At 41.5% G+C, this 18,949-nt stretch overlaps 1 protein-coding gene across 3 annotated transcripts in view; it reads right to left on the bottom strand.

Moving 5' to 3' along the window:
* Window positions 1-18,949, bottom strand: part of atp8b2 (ATPase phospholipid transporting 8B2) — a 64,743-nt gene that overhangs the window by 23,647 nt on the left and 22,147 nt on the right. For all 3 annotated transcript variants that reach the window (XM_079836882.1, XM_079836880.1, XM_079836881.1), the window contains 19 exons: window positions 17,934-17,992; window positions 17,723-17,836; window positions 17,394-17,492; window positions 17,173-17,234; window positions 14,647-14,719; window positions 14,025-14,095; window positions 13,831-13,910; window positions 12,776-12,934; window positions 12,586-12,674; window positions 12,212-12,408; window positions 10,551-10,759; window positions 9,156-9,190; window positions 8,891-9,059; window positions 8,484-8,672; window positions 5,876-5,991; window positions 4,737-4,901; window positions 4,537-4,648; window positions 4,342-4,447; window positions 4,027-4,255 (listed from right to left, as the gene is read on the bottom strand). In XM_079836882.1, the coding sequence (XP_079693008.1) occupies window positions 4,027-4,255; window positions 4,342-4,447; window positions 4,537-4,648; window positions 4,737-4,901; window positions 5,876-5,991; window positions 8,484-8,672; window positions 8,891-9,059; window positions 9,156-9,190; window positions 10,551-10,759; window positions 12,212-12,408; window positions 12,586-12,674; window positions 12,776-12,934; window positions 13,831-13,910; window positions 14,025-14,095; window positions 14,647-14,719; window positions 17,173-17,234; window positions 17,394-17,492; window positions 17,723-17,836; window positions 17,934-17,992 (2,333 nt within the window). The remainder of the gene's footprint in view (window positions 1-4,026; window positions 4,256-4,341; window positions 4,448-4,536; window positions 4,649-4,736; window positions 4,902-5,875; window positions 5,992-8,483; window positions 8,673-8,890; window positions 9,060-9,155; window positions 9,191-10,550; window positions 10,760-12,211; window positions 12,409-12,585; window positions 12,675-12,775; window positions 12,935-13,830; window positions 13,911-14,024; window positions 14,096-14,646; window positions 14,720-17,172; window positions 17,235-17,393; window positions 17,493-17,722; window positions 17,837-17,933; window positions 17,993-18,949) is intronic.

The raw sequence follows: 18,949 nt of genomic DNA on the forward strand, positions 1-18,949 counted from the left end.
GTGATGCTCACCCGGAGAGTGCCGCGTTGCCACGCCGGGACTCGGCCGAGTAGCCAATGCTGAAGCGGTCTCATATGAAGCAGGCCGAGCGGTGTTACTGCCGCAGTGGCTGCCATATGCCCCAGGAGCCTCTGAAATTGTTTCAGTGGAACCGCCATCCTGCCTTGAAACGTGTTCAAGCAGTTCAGCATCGACTGGACACGCTCCTCTGGGAGGCACGCTGTCCGTTCGACCGAATCCACACCGAGAAAAGAGATCCTCTGCACGGGGGCGAGTTTGCTCTTTTCCCAGTTGACCCGAAGACCCAACTGGCTGAGGTGTCTGAGCACCAGGTCCCTGTGTTCGCACAACTGATCCCTGGCTTGACTGTGCTAGAATGAGCCAGTCGTCGAGATAGTTGAGGATGCGAACGCCCTGTTCTCTCAGGGGCACAAGGGCCCCCTCCGTGACTTTCGTGAAGACACGGGGGGACAGGGACAGCCCGAAGGGCAGGACTCTGTACTGATATGCTCGACCCTCGAACACAAAGCGCAGAAACGGCCTGTGTCGAGAAAGAATCGAGACATGATAGTACGCGTCCTTCAGGTCGATCGCTGCAAACCAATCTTGGGGACGGATGCATTCGAAAATGCATTTCTGCGTGAGCATCTTGAACGGTAGCTTGTGGAGGCTCCGATTCAGGACTCGCAGGTCCAAGATTGGTCGTAACCCACCGGTTTTCTTGGGTACAATGAAGTACGGGCTGTAGAAGCCGGTCTTCATATCGGCTGGAGGGACCGGCTATATCGCGTCCTTCGCCAGTAGGACAGCGATCTCCGCACGCAGGGCATGGGCATCTGCGGCATTCACCGAGGTGAAGCGGACGCCCTTGAATCTGGGGGGGGGGGCGCCGGGCGAACTGAATCGCATAGCCGAGCCTGATGGTCCGAATGAGCCAGCGAGACGGACTGGGGAGCTCTAGCCAGGCTCGCAGAGTCCGTGCAAGCGGGACAATAGGGACCACCGGCATACCCACCGTGGGGCAGCGAGGTGGAATGCAGGTACCTGGCTGGGGCGGCTGTCTCGTGGAGGCGGCCCGCAGCGCGGTTGTGAGTGTGCGGTGCACACTTACCTGATTCCACGAGAGGGCAGAGGGTACGTGAGAAGGCTAGGTTGCGTCCTCGAACCGTCCACTACTGTCCACTGGCGAAGGAGGAGGATGAGTGTGGTCCGCCGTTTGACCGTCCACAGCTCTCCGAACCCCCTTGGGACCCAGAGATGGGAAGAACTGCTCTTTTTTTTTTTTTTTTTTTGAGAATTTGGGTACCACTGGTTGTGACACCAGCGGCAGAACGGATTTTGACTCAAGATTTTCTACCCGGCCCTCCTCCGGGGAAGAGCAGCCCCGCCCATCTCCCGGTCACCCGTCTCAGAGGTGATGTTTCACCGACCGCTTAAACAGCAGCAGAGACAGGTAGCGTCATCCCCTGCAGGACACAGTAGAGCAGGCTGTGCCAAGTGTTTTTTTTTGTTTGTTTTTTTGCAGGGGACGACGCCTTTGGCGACGAGCAGACTGAGAGGCGGCCCAGGAGGCACTCTGATGGTACGTCGGGGGAGGCTCTTGATTGCCTCAGCCTGCTACCGACTGCGAAGAACTGCTGGGCCCAGTTCTCAACAGTGTCGCCCAAGGCCACCTTGTGAGATGGGAGCATCGAGAAAGCGTACTTTGACGACCACTCACATCTCAGCAAGGCAAGCCAGGAGGTTTTTCTGGACCACTGAGGTGGACATCGTCTGGCCGAGGGCCTGCGCCATGACATGATCACGGTTAGTCAACATGCACAGCTCAACCTCAACTCAGAACTACCCTGTGCAGGCAGGGGTGGTCTGCGCACAGCCACCCCACCGTTGAGGGTAGTGAGAGAGGAAAAACTTATGCAGTTTTGGCCCTTTTGGCTTTCCATATCCAAAGAAGTGCCACACTGCCAAGTTTTCCATGCACATCCAGGAGTGATCCCGGGAAGCATGGCTGTTAACTCTGAATCCGATTCAGCGAAGCACACACCATTACAGTGGGCTCAGCATCATCCTCTTTCCCAGAGCACAACAGCCCTCTCTCCGATGCAGCGATTGACATCTGATCCTCAGCTGGAGCACTGAATGGAATGCTAGGTTCCCCCATAAGAAGGACCAGCAATTCCACTCAGAGCTGCACAGCTTGCAGTGCGCTAGAGGGGGAGGGGCCCTAGGGGGTTGGTTCCCCGAAGGAGAAGCCCTCCTCTCCTCAGGTCACCCCAGCTATTTCACTGAAATAGACCTCTCCTGTTGCCAGGGAGGGCGCTACAACGAGAAATAGGCAAGGGGACAGCGCACCTAGAGCGCAGAGCGAGCGCTGGGTTGCCGTGACAACCCGCGCTACAGCCTAGCACTCAACGGCACACGGCACGCAGAGAAACGAGAGGTCCGTTCGGGTTTCCCGACGGCAACTCTCGCTGATCTCCGCGGTCTCCCAGAGTGTCGAGCAGACCCGCGGCTGTGCTTTTACACACGAGCGGCGGCTGGCCAACAACAAAGGGGACTCAAGCTTCCCGGAGAAAGATGAGTCGCGACCGGCGTGCCGACGTGGTCATGTTCTCATTAGAAAACATGACCACCCACGAACACAGTCTCAGCATGCGCCCAGACATGTGAAACAGTGTTCGTGGCCGTCAGTGAGGACAGGAAACAACCGCATCCAGAAACACACAGATAGAATGTCATCTTTAAAAAGACGCAAGCTCTATCTGTGTAGCTCTTTTAGGGAAACTGCTCTCCGCGGTGCTGAAGCACACAGGGGAATAGTCACGGCGACACAGACAGGGAAAAAGTGCAGCCTGACGTGCGCGCTCTCTCTCTCATAGAAGGCGATCTCTTACCAGCCGTAAAATTAGCCGTTAATAGCGCACCGAACCAGCTGTGAGAACAGCCTTTTGTTTTTGCTCAAAATAGAAAATGAAAGAGAGAAATCAACCCCGCTGCAGTGCCGTCACTCCAACACCAAACGAGGAGAGGTCGACCGTGTAATGTTTCTTATTTCAATGAAGAAACTGTTTGTAATTAAACTTATCTTTTAATTCACTTTCAGGTCACGAGCAGGAACAGCAACAACACATGTGGTCGTCTCACTCACTCTCTGTATATTCTGCCGGTAAGTATAATAATACTGACACCTAGTGGTTAGTTTCTGTATATACATCTATACTATCACTACACACCGAAGAGCTTGACTCGTTATAATGTTAACACACGCTTTGTAGATAGTGATTTTAGGACAAACCATTCACCACTCGGCAAAAGGTTGATTTGATGCAATCACCTGTGTCTCATTTATACCCGCACGGCGTGGCATGAGCACCTGGTGCAATCATTGCATGCCAATGTGCATTGGCTCGTTTAGTTACACTCGAAGTAGATTGGCTCTCGCGAACGAGATTCCTATTCGTCGGTACTCCGACGTGGCGTCGAGAGTGACCGACTGAATGGGAACTGCACTTATTCATCTTTGTTAATGTTAATTTCAACATTTACTAATGCATTATTAAAATCTTGCTAAAATGCACTGTGAACTAACATGAACAAACCATAAACAGCTCTATAATAACTAACATTAACAAAGAAGATTAACTAATGCTGAACAGCTGTTGTTCATGGTTAGTTCGTTAACTAATGCATTAACTAATGTCAACTAATACAACCTTATTGTAAAGTGTTACCAATTAATTTGATAACTTTCTCCCCCAAGGTTCTATAGATATCGCGATATATCGATATTGTGAATTTTTTTGGCCACAATAACCGTGGTGTGAAAAAACTGATATCGTGACAGCCCTAATCACAACTTTCATCTTTTAATTTAAATGGCTAACCGTAATTTGCATTTTCGCAGGTCCCTGTGGAAAAAAACCCAAACTTTTTTCTGTTTTAGTACCTTGTTGTCTTGTAAACGTACCCTAAAACACTTATAGCTCATTCCGTCCTATTACATTCCTGAATACTACTCCTACCTACCAAACTGTGTCCACTGATGACGAGGGCAAACTCTCCACTGATTGACTCCAATAATGAGGAGGGCGGAGCCTGAGGAGGGGGGCATTTACTCTCATCAGGTATCCAGTTAGCAGCACCACCACCTCCACATCCATTTCCAAAGGCACACGCCCCACCCAATCCCTGAGCTTCAACTTCTTTCCCTCCATCTCTGGTGCGTGCTGAGTCCAGCATTCGATCTCTTGCTTTCCTAAAATAAAAATAAAAATGCCTTCAGTGAAAATTTTGCATCTCTCATATTTCATGGATTTATGGATGGATGGACGGTTCGGGTACCTCAGTTCTTCACGTACACTTTGGACAGTGTGTCCATTTACAATGAAGATCTCCGTCATGTCATCCGTCAGCATCTTACAGGAATAACCAATATTCACTGCAGTCTCTATCACAAAGGGAGAAAAATACTAATTCAAGTTGCAATTATGTTAAGTAAATGATCCGCAAGCCATTCGAATCCGATGCAGTTCTTACCCTGTTTGTCTCCAGTGAGCACCCAGACCTTGATGTTTGCCAGTGAGAGAATGGCAATGGTTTCAGGAACGCCCTCTTGCAGTTTATCTTCTATAGCCGTGGCCCCCAACAACTATAACAAGTATTTAATATTTGACATTATGCATCAAACATTTTTTTTATGTAAAACAAAACAAAAAGAATTGGACTCACAAACATACCATCATGTCCTGTTCGATCATCTCATAGGCAGCAGCCAGCCGGTCGTCCCTGCAGTCTGTGGCCTTATCAGCGCCACGGAAACGCTCGGACCACTCCTCCCACTGCTCCTCAGACAGATCCCGATAGGCCACTGCAAGCGTCCGTAACCCGTCACCTGCATACTCCTAAATAAACACACATACACAAACCTCCCATATCAGCTCAAGATGAATGTCACTTTATAATTAAGTTGAATGCATGTTTTTAATTAGCTTTTGTTGTGAGAACCAGTAGATACGGTATATTAGATAAACTATCATCAACAATTAAAAACTTTTTTTGATTTTTTTGAAACACTACCTTTTTTTGTTTTGATAGAAGTCTCTTATGTTCACCAAGGCTGCATTTATTTGATCAAAAATACAGTAAATATTGTGAATATTATTAAAATATAAAATAATTGTTTTCTTTCTTTACATTACTTCAGTCTTAAGTGTCACATGATCCTTCAGAATTAATTCTAATATATGTTGCTCAAGAAACATTTCTTATTAATATCAATGTTGGAAACAGTTGTGCTGCTTTATATATTTATGGAAACCGTGATATGTTTTTCATTATTCTTTGATAAATAGAATTATACAGGATTTGAGTGCTTGATTTTACAGCATTCTTTACTATTTGTTACAAAAATAGAAACTTTTCAACTGTTACCCCCCCAAAAAAATTATATATTTTTTTCTATAATAAATGTTATGATAAATATAAGTTCATAATACTACAAACAATCATATGGTCCCAAACCTGCTAACCCCTACTTAGTCATAGCCTAAATTAGGCTGAATATTCAACCCTGTTATTTGCAACCTCATTTTATTTATACATACTTTTTTATTTAAATTTTGATATTCCAAATGTTGTTTGTTTGCTAGACAAAAAAACTAAAATCACAACAATAGCTCATTTAATATTAGTAACAGTGCAACGACTTTCCATATTAAAACATCCACAAGAGGGCTCTGTTGTTTAACTGGTAAAAACAGCCGCAGACAGTTGGCTTCTCCTTGAGTTATTTTAGGACTTGATATTGGATACAAACAGTCAAGGTAAGCTAACAAGAAAACACGAAATAAACAAATACGAAAATGCAAACACTCACGTTGAGATGGTCTGAAGTGATATTCATTACTTCATGGTTGCTAGAATGAAGTCTCTCAAAAAGCACAGTATCTGCCCCCTTACAGTACAGACGAATACGGCCCTCTGGATTCCTCACTGAGACACACACACACACACACACACACACACACACGTAGGTGGTTTACGGGGCCATTCCATAGGCGTAATGGTTTTTATACTGTACAAACTGTATATTCTATCTTACATTTTTAATAAAAAATCGTTTAGTATGTTTATTTTGCGTTTTGAATTACAAGGACACCCTCATAATGTAGGAGATGTGGCCTGAAACCTGAATACACACCACAATATAAGGGCTTTGCGTCCTCATAATGTAGGGCTGTCAAAATTGCTCAAAAATGACGTTTGAATATTCCCTCTAAAAAAAGCACGAATATTCGAACTATTCGAACATCTGGTTGCGCATTTTATCAATGACGCGCATTACGTCAATAACAGGACAAATGAATACAAAGACACATAACTACTTATATAGGTAGTCTATTTAAGTTTAAACATATTTGACAACGTATTACCTACACAAAAACAAGTAAATCACTAATGGCTAAAGACCGCAGACCTCACTCTCTCTCGCCCTCACCCTCTCTGCGCATAACGGTTTAAATGAACACACACACATTTTGAGACTGATCAAGAGTTTTGTGCAAGCAATTTAAGGTCGCGACTCTTGTCCCAAATATAGCAGGCTTCATTCAGTGATTGAAACAAATATTAATATAAGTTTTACAGCATATTATTGAACGCTCCGAGCGAGCTGTGCTGTGGTAAACATGGAACTTTTCCTTGACATGAAACGGTAAATAATCAAACCAGTGGAAGCAGTGCATTTATCCTTCATTCATGCAATATCTATTCAGTCAGTACCTCGGTTCCATTGCTTGACAGAACTCCCTGAAGCCTGCCCCATCCACGACACTGATCGCTCTCATGTCCTTACAAATGAACAAAATTAATTTCTCCGTTATGGCCTCGCGTGTTGCAGACAAAGAGCTTGAGGAGGCGATGCAAAGTAAGGCTGGTCCAGTTTGCACATACAAATTAGTTGCTTATATTTACAAAACGAGCCTACAAAAGCATAAAAAAGCCCGTTTAATAAAGAAAAGTTCACGAAACTAAGTGAAAACTCACTAAAGTGTTTAGTGAAATTAGGAAACATTTAGATATCATAAATTGAGTTGTATAAGTTAAAGTTACATTTCTACATACATTTTGTTCTCATGTCACAAGTAATATCAAGGTTTATTTTGATCTGTTTTACATGATTCTTTTGTAGTGTGGTTTTCGGTGAAGTGTACTAAAATAAATATCGTCACCTGTGTACATTAGCCCACTTCTTCTCGACGCTTTTCCTGATAGTTTATAGAACAATTACTCCGAGTCGCCATCTGTCGTTTCAAAGAAAAGCACAACGGCGTGCGCGTCAAATATAAACGCCTCGTCCGTTTTGGGAGGAGCGTGCGCAGTCAGTGGGGGGCTCGCGCTCTGGAGACGGGCCAAAGTACACAAGGCTTCACTCGCAAAGCAGACAGCCACGCCTCTACTACCGCGGGCGTTTTTTTCCCCACATTTTTTTATTTATTCGAATATTAATTTTCACCTTCGAAATTCGTTTTTTAAAAACTATTCGAATATATATTCGAATTTAGAATATTCGTTGACAGCCCTATCATAATGTAGATCAAACCAGTGCACACACATACGCACACATAGTTTCCATATTTAATGGGACATGATGCTTTTTATACTGTACAAACTGTATATTATATCCCCTAACCCCACTCCTAAAAACCTATCCATCACAGAAAACTTTCAAAAAACATCACTTAATATGATTTATAAGCCGTTTACCTCATGGCGACCAAAAATGTCCCCACAAGGACGAAGATTTTGTATATTGCCTATCTTTGTGTAGAAATTTTGTCCCCATAACGTAGGGTATACCATATTTTGGCCAGTGTTATAGGTTATATGTTGGCCAATGCGGAAACAAAATGGTTAACTAAATTGATTAGGAGAAAATTCTGCAGTGCATTCAATTAATCTCTCACTTCTCCATATAAAAACAGCCCAAATGGACATAAATGACAATATGCAAACAAAAATAAAATGCCTGCTACAGTGTAAGCACCACTTACCCAAACATAAGGGCCATATTTTAGCATTATGAGAGTGTATAGGGCACGCACAACACTTTCTGTATTGAATTTAGTGCAAATGTTCCACTTATTTATGATGCTTGGCAGGGCAGTATTTATGCTGTATCCAGATTTCTCAGTCCCAAGGGAATTTTACTGGCTCTTTCATTCTTGCACAGTACTAAACCATCTGCCATTACAGTCTAAACAATGTTTAAAAACTGTAAAATAAAATAAAAAGTGTTTATGTAAGTACTTAGCTATAGTTTGGGCTCAAGAGTTAGTAAAATCTGACAAAACTTCCCTTTTAAAATGATTCTATGTGGCAGCTCTTTCATTTTTGTGATACATTGCATAATGTGCTTTTTACAAACTCAGTCAAATGATTTTTGTTATGTAAAATGCAGGAATGAGAGTGTGTGCTTGTGTTACCTATAACAGACATTCTTTTGCGGATGTTATTGAAGTCCAGGATGGCGAGGAGCGTGTATGTGACCGCTTTGCCGAGCTCTTGTGTGGTGACTGTGCTGGGGGTGCGAGAGCGGAACACAAAGCCGAAGTTACGGGCAGCTGTTACTAATGCCCCCTCATCTGGAGATTGAGCCTTATACAGCAGCTCTCCTTTAGGAAGTGAAAGACCGAGAATAAGCAAAGAGGACATCATGAAAGAGAACAGATAATGAGATATTATAATCATTTTACAATCCATTGCTCCATCCTAACAATATTAAAGGCAACAGCTTCCTTTTTTAATCTTTAGTTTAAACTCGTCCATTGGATGTAATAACTCTCTGAGTCAGGCAGATAATCCTCCCTTAAAGACTGTTCCAGATCCTTACCCTCGCTCTTCTCCTCGCTCATGACGGTGTGGCAGAGAGACAAGACCCGGAAGAATTCATGCACTGCTGGTTCTCCCACCATCACTGCCTCTAGCAGAGACTGGTCGTAGAAACAGAAGCCCCGGTCTGCTAAGGGGTTCCAAGCACTGAAGTCCAGGGGCTGGACCCTCTGAGAAAAACAGACTATGTTAGCCCTTTCTATGCAGCTATATTTCAGCAACGACATCTTCTTTAATTCCACTAAGTGAATCTGGATTGCACCAACCTTTTGCGGAGTACCCAGAATATTCATCACCTCACCTGTGAAACAAGAGACAGACTGAAATGAGATTTGTAATTCAAATCTAATACAATACAACATATCTGTGTTTGTGGCTACCGTAAGGGATATCCGAGTTCCGGGTCACGTGTAATCTTGTCTGTGTTTGATTTGTATTGCTTTTTACACGTGTTTTGGTTTGTTTTCAATGTTTTGAGTTAGTTCCTATGGTGATTAAGTGCCTGTTCTATGCACATGTACCTCATTTTCACTGATTCGTTTGCTTGTGTATATTAAGCTCTGTGCTTCTTCACTTCTTTGTCTGATCTTGCTCATATTTGAGGTTGATTCAGTTTTTTCCAGGGTTTTTTCCTTAATTTTTATTAATTATTAATTTTGTATTATTTATTGATAATTGTTTATTGTAATTTTATTTATTTTAAAACAACTTTTATTATTATTATTATTATTATTATTACTACTATTATTATTAGGAGTAGTAGTCTATTTATTGTTTAATTAAATGTTTATAACCATTAAATTAATGGGCGTCGGAAGCAAAAAAAAAAATGTGGCTGGGTCCTCTCTCAGAAAATTTTTACTGGAGTATGGAAATCACCATATCATTGAGAGCAGCAATAGTGTAGGGGTAAGACGCATGCCATCATGTTTTGACACAAATCGAACCGAGTTTCGAATCCACCTTTTGCCGAACTCACTCCACTCCCTTTTCCCATCACATATCAGATCGGAAAGGCATTTATTTTCAATAAAAATGAAGAAAATATTTGAAAAGTGGAAATAAAGCGTCTAACATGTGTTTAATAATAAGTGTTTATTGGTTAGGGGTAGGTAAACAGACATGAATTAGAGATGATAAAAGTGAGTGGGTCCAATATCATTGATCATAAAAAGTGGGTGGGTCTTGTCCCACCCACATACAATGGTTCCGACGCCCATGATTAAATTACAATATCATACAAATCCGATTTTAAAATATACACAATCCTTTTTGTTGCAAATCTGCAACCCTGCTAAACCATCTTAGCACCGTTTTTATTTGAGCGTTTAATTTAATATTATTTATTGTTTTATTTTTTATTATTTATATTTTAATTTTCAATAACACATTTTTATGATTACTTAGAGTTGAATTTTTTGACCTCCTGATGATCAACGTTTTATTTGAAGGTAGGTAAAACTTTCACTGAGCACTTTTTTTATCTGTTCATTTCATGTCCATTTACTTACTTATCTGGTAAGCAGCTGTGTAAAAGCAGGGTAACATACAGTCAGCTGGTCATAATCACAATATAAACCCATTCAAGATGATACAAGATAATGACCAGCTGTTTGCATATTATACCTCTGATAAAACTGTCAGCATTGTGTGTTCCTCACCATATGCATGACCGTTGATGGAGCACTTGTTGAAGGTCATGATGTTCTGGGTGAGGGTTCCTGTCTTGTCACTGAAGATGTACTCCACCTGTCCCAGCTCTTCATTTAGTGTGGTGGTCCGGGCCTCTGCTGCGGTGTTACTACGGCTGCAGAACATCCGCCGGTCCCAATTAATGAAGTAACTGTGACCCAGACGAATCACCTCCACACTAAGAGATTCAAACAGATGGAAAGAGAAACAGACGAAGAGTTATCACAATGCAAATGTGACATGGTTTCCTGTAAAAACACTCAAAATGACTGCAGACCTCGGACACATGGTAAACTCACAGCAAAACATAACAGACACACAAAAATCCACACAGATTTCCTGTTTTACAGACATAGGTTATTAAGTGTGCAGCTGAGACAGACAATAGCACAACAGTCTGCCATTAAAAGCAAGATTAATCATGTTAAATGTATAGAGGCTTTACAAATCTTTCATTTAAAAAATGCACAAACAGACTATGAGTAAGTGTGTGCTATGCCATGGTGCTGCTCAGTGCCACGCTGCAGTTCTTCCTGTACAAGTCTGCACCAGTCAGAGGTGGGTTACATTCACTGGACCACACAGCAGAGTTAGCGCTCATTCAGAGAGCTGGTTCAGAAGGGTACGGATCAGGACTTTAGTTGTGTTATATGGACTATGTTATACGGGAGACTGTTGTTATGTCAGAGAGAGAAAAAAGGGGCAGTCTATAGGGTCTATCTCTTACCTGTTAAGGAAAATCTGAGGAAACATGAACACAACAAAAAGAATTCTAAATAAAATAAACAGAATGCATAAAGCATGTATTCAGCATAGAATGAACTAAAGCTAATACAAAAAAAATCTAGACAAATAAGATTTAGTAGGCCTTTTTCATGAATATGATACACTTTGGTCTCTCAAGTCTTTTTAAAAAGCAAGAGCAACAGATAAAGTATCATCTAACATAAAAATCCCCCCATAAAATTCAGATTTTGGCCTGTCACAGAGGTCTTGACCTTCTAGACAGTATACAATAACTAAAATCATACAACTCAAGTGTTGTTTTAGTGTTACTATTATAGTTTGTATTAATGTTTTTAATTAGCTTTTTATGTTATTTTTTTTTACTTTTAGTTTCCTTTTTAGTAATGCATTACTGTTTAGGTTTCATTTATTTTTATTTCAGTTTAATTTTAATTTTAATTTTAATTTTAATGCTTCAACTTAAACTTATTTCAGTTTGTTGCCAAATTTTTGGTCTAATATTTATATTTTATTTCAGCTTTATTTCAGTTAACAAAATTGTTTTTAATAGTTTTAGTTATCGATAATAACCCTGATTATTACCCTGACAACAACAAATAACTAGTAAAACATTTTTTATAACTAATTTGAATGACGAAAAATGTAATGCTTAGCTCTATTAATCACTAGAAAATGACAAAATCATACAAATTTCACAAAGTTGAGAAACCTCATATAAGATAAGAAGAGAATAAAACAGCTTTAATAAATGTAAGGCTTAATCACCACCTTTCACTGACCATTTGTTTAAAGCATTTTTTAGTGTTTCAGGCCATTTCCAGATTATTCACAAATTTCTCCCAGCATTACATCCTTCATCTCTCTACATCTTGCTCTCTCTCACCTGACATAGAGAGAGATGGGCACAACTGTGTTGAGGATGATGACATAGGACCAGAAGGAGAGGAAGGCAGAGAACAGGAAGTTGTCCACTGGAGGGTCCCAGGGTAGGAAACTTTGGAACAGAGCACCCACTTCTTTTTCCCAAATGGCATTTCCTATGGCCAATATCACTCCCATACACACAAGGAACCCAAAAATCTGAGGAGGGGGAAATCATGTACACGAAAACAGGATTCATTTTGAGTTGTGTGCCTATTTATTTACATTCAAACATTCATTTGCAGAGTACGTGCTGTCTACACATTTTGGTACTCAAATCTTTCCACATTCAGCAGAGGGTTGTAGGAAAGTGTGTGTTTGTAAACAGTTTCTCACCCAGAGAACCAGTGTATTCATCAATCTGTCTATACTGGTCCGCTTGAACTTAGTCCGTCCGCTGTTCTGCATCAGCTTGGAGTCAGGACCTGAGATGCACCATTATGACAGGTTAAAATGAAAACTAAAATCACACACACATTCACACAGACAGACACACACACACACACACACACACACACACACCAACCTGCGAATATAACGAGGCCATAGCAGCTCTCCGTGTTGCGCAGTACGCAGCCTCGGAGCAGCATGTTCTGGTTGCTGAGAGGGTATTTACAGTCTTTCCAATACAGAGTCCCACAGAAACGGTCAAGTTTGTTGTTGGGAGGCTCACACACCACTTCTCCTGCAGATACAAACAGCGCGTGAGAGATAAGAAGAAAAATGAGGTCACACATAAGGTACACATTGAAACAGTACCATTTTATGTAATATGTGTCATGACCAACTGTTCAGCATCCTGGGCCTTGGGCATTGTGAGCTTTACATTTTTTTGTTCTTTAAAAACAGGAAGCGTGGGTGGTCTGTGCTGACACACTCTTGATGGCGTGAATGTGTGTGTGAGTGTGTGTGTAGCAGAAAACTGTGATGGCTGTTAAAGAAATGGTGCTGAGAATCTGTCCACCACATTCACTGCTTTCTTCACACTTTGACTCTCTCTCTTTTTCCAGTACACTAACTCACAGCGAGGGAAAACCACTGTGGCACTTTAGCATTTTTAGCACATTTATAATTTATTTTATTTTATTATACTTTTTTTTTCATGGTAGCTGTTCATCAAATGATGGTGCATTGGTGCTATATAGTAAAGTTTGCCCGATCCCTGCAGTCTGCTGCATCTGTCACAATCAAGCTTGAACCATTCAGCACAAATTTCTTTTGGATTGGTTTGTGCTGTTACCTGATTTGCATAATTCCTTTAGTAAATCTGTGCTAAAACAACACAGGCAGTACATGCAAATAAATCAGTGAGTGCAGTTCATACTGGAATGACCCCTCTGAAAATATGCAATTCCTTTTATTGCCTTTCTATTCTTGTTCCATGTACTTCTGCAAATCTGAAACATACAGTACAGACATATTCTCTCATTTATCAGTTCAGAGGATTGCTCATCTCTCTCTCTCTCTCTCTCTCTCTCTCTCTCTCTCTCTCTCTCTCTCTCTATTTCTCGTACCAATTCTTTCCCATTTCCACTCTCACTAACTCTCACATTTAGCCTGAGCACATACCAAATGACATACCATCAAACTGGGCCAGGTTATTAGGATTTCCTAGCTCTGAGGTAACAGACAGAGACTGGCGCACCTTCATGTTCGTCTCGCTGTGGCAAGATAATTGAAAACATTAACAAAGAAATTTTTTTGTATTGAGCCGCACTGGAAATATGAAATCATGAAATCAACAGGACAAATTCAAGAAATAAGCGCAGGATTACCCATCCAGTTCTGCAGTTTCAATGTAACAGAGGCTATGTGGTTCACTGCTAGACAACAGGAGCAGATCAGCCTGCAACACATAAACAGTATACAGTAGGGTTATTATAGTTAGCTAAAACTATTTAAAAAATTCCAAATCCAATTATTCCATCTAGTAGCCAAGGCAACATTTCTAATTTCCATTTAGTTGAAATTGAAAAACTAAAACTACTAACTGGAAAGAAAATAAAAAATAAATAAACTAATAAAGAAAAAACTAGATACAATTAAAACTTTGTAGAAGTATACAAATAAAAGCCCATTAAAAATATAAATAACAACTACAATAGTATATAAATAATACTAAAATAACACTGGCATACAGTGAGATCAAAACTGAAATTAGCATATTAACAAGAGATCCAAGCTGACATGTATCCCAGGTAGACAGAGTTACATAACCAGGGGAATAATCAGCAAATCAGGCCTTGGCTACTGGATCAATATCACAGTGCAGTATTCAAGAGCAAGTGCATACATCAGACATGCATCTGGGACTGCTGAGCTAGTAAAGTGTCTTTTTATTTTAATGAACCATGTTTAATTAATTATTGTCATGAAGGACTAATGAGGAAAACTCACTGCCACAAACTGATTGTTCTCCAGTTTGATGATGTCACCCACTCTGACATTCAACCATTTCTCCTTCTGAAGACTGAGAAAGTGAAAAAAGTGCTTTGTGATTGTTGGAAAAATGCTATATAATTGTTGTAATGTTATTATAACATCATTTTTATATATACACATACACCGATCAGGCATAACATTATGAGGTGAAGTGAATAACACTGATTATCTCTTCATCACGGCACCTGTTAGTGGGTGGGATATATTAGGCAGCAAGTGAACATTTTGTCCTAAAAGATGATGGGCCCTATTTTAACGATCTGAAACGCAAGTGTCAAAGCGTGAAGCGCAAGTAACTTTGTGGGCGGGTCTCGGCGCTGTTGCTATTTTCCCGGCGGGATAAATGGCTCTTGCGCCCGGCGCAAATCTAAAATGGGTTGGTCTGAAGTAGCTTCATTATTCATAGGTGTGGTTTGGGCGTAACGTGAATAAACCAATCCGAGCGTCATCCAACATTCCCTTTAAAAGCAGGTGCGCAAGTTCCATTATGGATTGCTATTATTATGGCGTATTTACCAGGCGCACACCAGGAGCGGTTCACAGCCGAGGAGACTGATGTGCTAGTAAGAGCAGTGAAAGACAGAGAAGTGAAGTTGTAATGTTGTACATTATGGTAAAGGTGATTTCACAGTCTTTTTTTTTTTCAGTCTTTCAGTTTTTTCAGTTTTTCAGTCGATTTTTTTTTCCTGGTTCTTGACGGACAAACCAATTTGTCAGATGTCCTTAAATACATATATGTCTTGCCACTATTGGGCAAACAGGTCTTATCCTTAATTATTACAATTAGCCTGAATCATTTGTAAGCTAGATTTATGCCTATTTTTTCACATCTTCGTGGCACACCACAATGATTTCCGTCATCTCATGTGTTAATATTTTTTTAGTGTAACAATTTATGATTTGCAAAAATAACTGTTGCATCTGTGTAGATTACATGAGCAAAGTGTATGCGCGTTGTGCACGCTATACATTATGGTCAAGCATGCGCCCTTAAAATAGCATAATGAACAACGCGCAACGCGCCACTGACTTTAGACTAGGTTTTTTCTGGTCAGTGGCGCAATTGTTTAATGGAACAGCAAAATAGCACCAGGGATTGTTTGCGCCGGAACACGCCTCCTTTTTTGCGCTGAACCGCCCAGGTAGCGCAAGTTCATTCACTAGTTTAGCGACGTGCTTCTGTGGAGGGAAAAGCGCGCTTTGCGCGGGTGCAAAATAGGAATGACACATGCGTCGGTGTACAAAGTCAATTGCGCTGGGTGCAAGATAGGGCCCCATGTGTTAGAAGCAGGAAAAATGGCAAGCGTAAGGATTTGAGCGAGTTTGACAAGAGCCAAATTGTCATGGCTAGACGACTGGATCAGAGCATCTCTTGTGTGGTGTCTCCGGTCTGCAGGGGTCAGTATCTACCAAAAGTGGTCCAAGGAAGGAACAGTGGTGAACAGGCGACAGGGTCATGGGCGGCCAAAGCTTACTGATGCAAGTGGGGAGCGAAGGCTGGCCCGTGCGGTCCGATCAAACAGACGAGCTACTGTAGATCAAATTTCTCAAGAAGTTAATGCTGGTTCTGATAGAAAGGTGTCAGAATACACAGTGCATCGCAGTTTGTTGCGCATGGGGCTGCATAGCCACCGTTGAAAGCGCCAACAGTGGGCACGTGAGTATCAGAACTGGACCATGGAGAAATGAAAGAAGGTGGCCTGGTTTGATGATTCACGTTTTCTTGTACATCACGTGAATGTTGCTTACCTGGGGAACACATGGTACCAGGATGCACTATGGGAAGAAGGCAAGCCGGCGTAGGCAGTGTGATGCTTTGGGCAATGTTCTGCTGGGAAACCCTGGGTCCTGCCATCCATGTTGATGTTACTTTGACACATACCACATACCTAAGCATTGTTGCAGACTATGTACACCCTTTCATGGAAACCGTATGCCCAGGTGGCTGTGGCCTCTTTCAGCAGGACACAATGCAAAAATGGGTCAGGAATGGTTTGAGGAGCACAACAACAAGTTTGAGGTGTTGACTTGGCCTCCAGATTCCCCAGATCTCAATCCAATCGAACATCTGTGGAATGTGCTGAACAAACAAGTCAGATCCATGGAGGCCCCACCTCGCAAATTACAGAACTTAAAGGATCTACTGCTAATATTTTGGTGCCAGATACCACAGCACACCTTTAGGGGTCTAGTGGAGTCCATGCCTCTATGGGTCAGGGCTGTTTTGGCAGCAAAAGGGGACCAACACAATATTAGGGTCCAGTGGTCATAATGTTATGCCTGATCAGTGTATATACATAGTATTTTTGTGAATAAACGTTATATTAATTTAAAAATTACAATATAAAATACAAACTTTTTTATGTTGTGAACATTAACTACCATGTGCGCAACAGCTCAGACACATTTACAAGAAAATCTTAGTAGATTTTCTTGTAAACACAATGTAAAAGGAAGTGTGTATATTAATATAAGACTCACATGCCACCGATGAGGACCTGAGACTGACGGTTATTCACCTGTTTGTCACTCTTGTGACGAAACTGTGAGAGAAACAGAGATGTGTGTGAAATGTGTGCGTCTGACTGTTTTTCCGTCTGGTAGTTGTGGTTGTTTAAGGTTATGTTATGAGCGTTACAATATTTGAGGAGGGGAGTTTGGCAGTTACAGTAAGTTACAGTATGCGTGTGTGTGAGACTCACATAGTCATCGGTGGCATCTTTGACTGCAGTGATGCTCAGCACCAGCACTAAAGGCACAATGGTGGTGAACCAGGACAATGAGGAAATCTGGGGAATCAACTGAGACAAAAACATACACACAATTATTTTTAGGCATTTTTAACAGACTTAACGCACATCTAGCAATAGTGATTAGTGAGAAGATGAGTGTTAATGGGTGTCCATGTGCCTTTAGGTCTAGAGGAATATATTGTCATAGTCACAGCCATGAATAGACCTTTGAAAATGACCTCACTGATTTATCTGCACATAATCAGCAATCATAATAAACATTTACTTGGAGTATATACCTGTAGTATGAGAAGAAACAGGAAGTAAGTATTAGCAACTTCCTGGAACTGCTCGAACAGGTTGACTGGTAGGAAGGTGATGATGTTGTACTTTGAGGTCATGATGCAGTTGTTCTGCAGACAGGGAAAGAGATGAAGGGGGTGGGATAGGTAGAAGATAAAGGTACACTTAAGTCATATTTAAGCTGTACAGGTTGAACGTGTGACTTACAGCATACTGGAACTTCTCATTGTACTCTCTATCATTGGCTCTGACTTTCCTTTCCTCCTCTGTGAAGATAACAAAACATGAGATGTAAAAACAGGCTGAAATTAGGGCTGCCACTAACGACTATTTTGATATCGATTAATCTATCGACTAATTTATCACAATAATTTTCAACAATTTTACTTAAAAACATTTAATTTAACTTGCAATGCTGGCCTTCAGTAGTGTACTATAAAAAAGTATAAATGTAAACAAGCCCTTGACAAAATGTAAAACTAAAAGAGTAAAAATGTAAAAAGGTACTTTTTATATAGAATAGTGTTGTCACGATACCAAAGTTATGACTTCGATACAATACCAAACTAAAATACCTCAATACTGATACTGAATTGATACCATGGCAAAAAAACAGGAAAAGTAATTGAATAATGTGACAGAACTTACTATTCATTGTTTTATCATTGTTTTAGGGTTAAAACCCCCTAAAAACTCACTTGGCCGTCATGTTCCTGCCCTGCCCTGCTTCACACAGAATATTAGGTCCGGCCCTTTAAGAGCTGCACGGACCAAATTCAATGTAACACCCGATATACGTTCACTAAAGACATATCCGACTGCGTTTACCCGAATACTAGCCAGGACATGTATTTTTACATCTTTTTTACATTTCAAACCCAATAATCCGCGATACTGGCGTCGCGATCTGTCTGAGTGAAGGGCGTGTGCGCGCCTGCGCGGTAGCGGGCGCCTCAGGTCAGAGTCCGGCAGCGCAGGCGAGCACGTCCCGGCCGCGCCGCACTTCTGATGGTTTCTTTTTCCTGAGTTGCGTGTATATAATTGACTGTTCTGCTTCCAATGTTTAGTGAACGGTGGAAGCAGGGCTCACACACGTCCTCACTCCTGCTGTCACACATCGACGCAAATGAAGAAATACTGCTCTTAGAGTGCTGTCATTTTTAAAGTACCGGTACTAATACAATTTAATATCGTACCCTTAACCAGTCGACTAAAAATATTGA

The sequence above is a fragment of the Gobio gobio genome, assembly GCF_949357685.1.
Source record: "Gobio gobio genome assembly, chromosome: 15".
NCBI classification, from domain to species: domain Eukaryota; kingdom Metazoa; phylum Chordata; class Actinopteri; order Cypriniformes; family Gobionidae; genus Gobio; species Gobio gobio.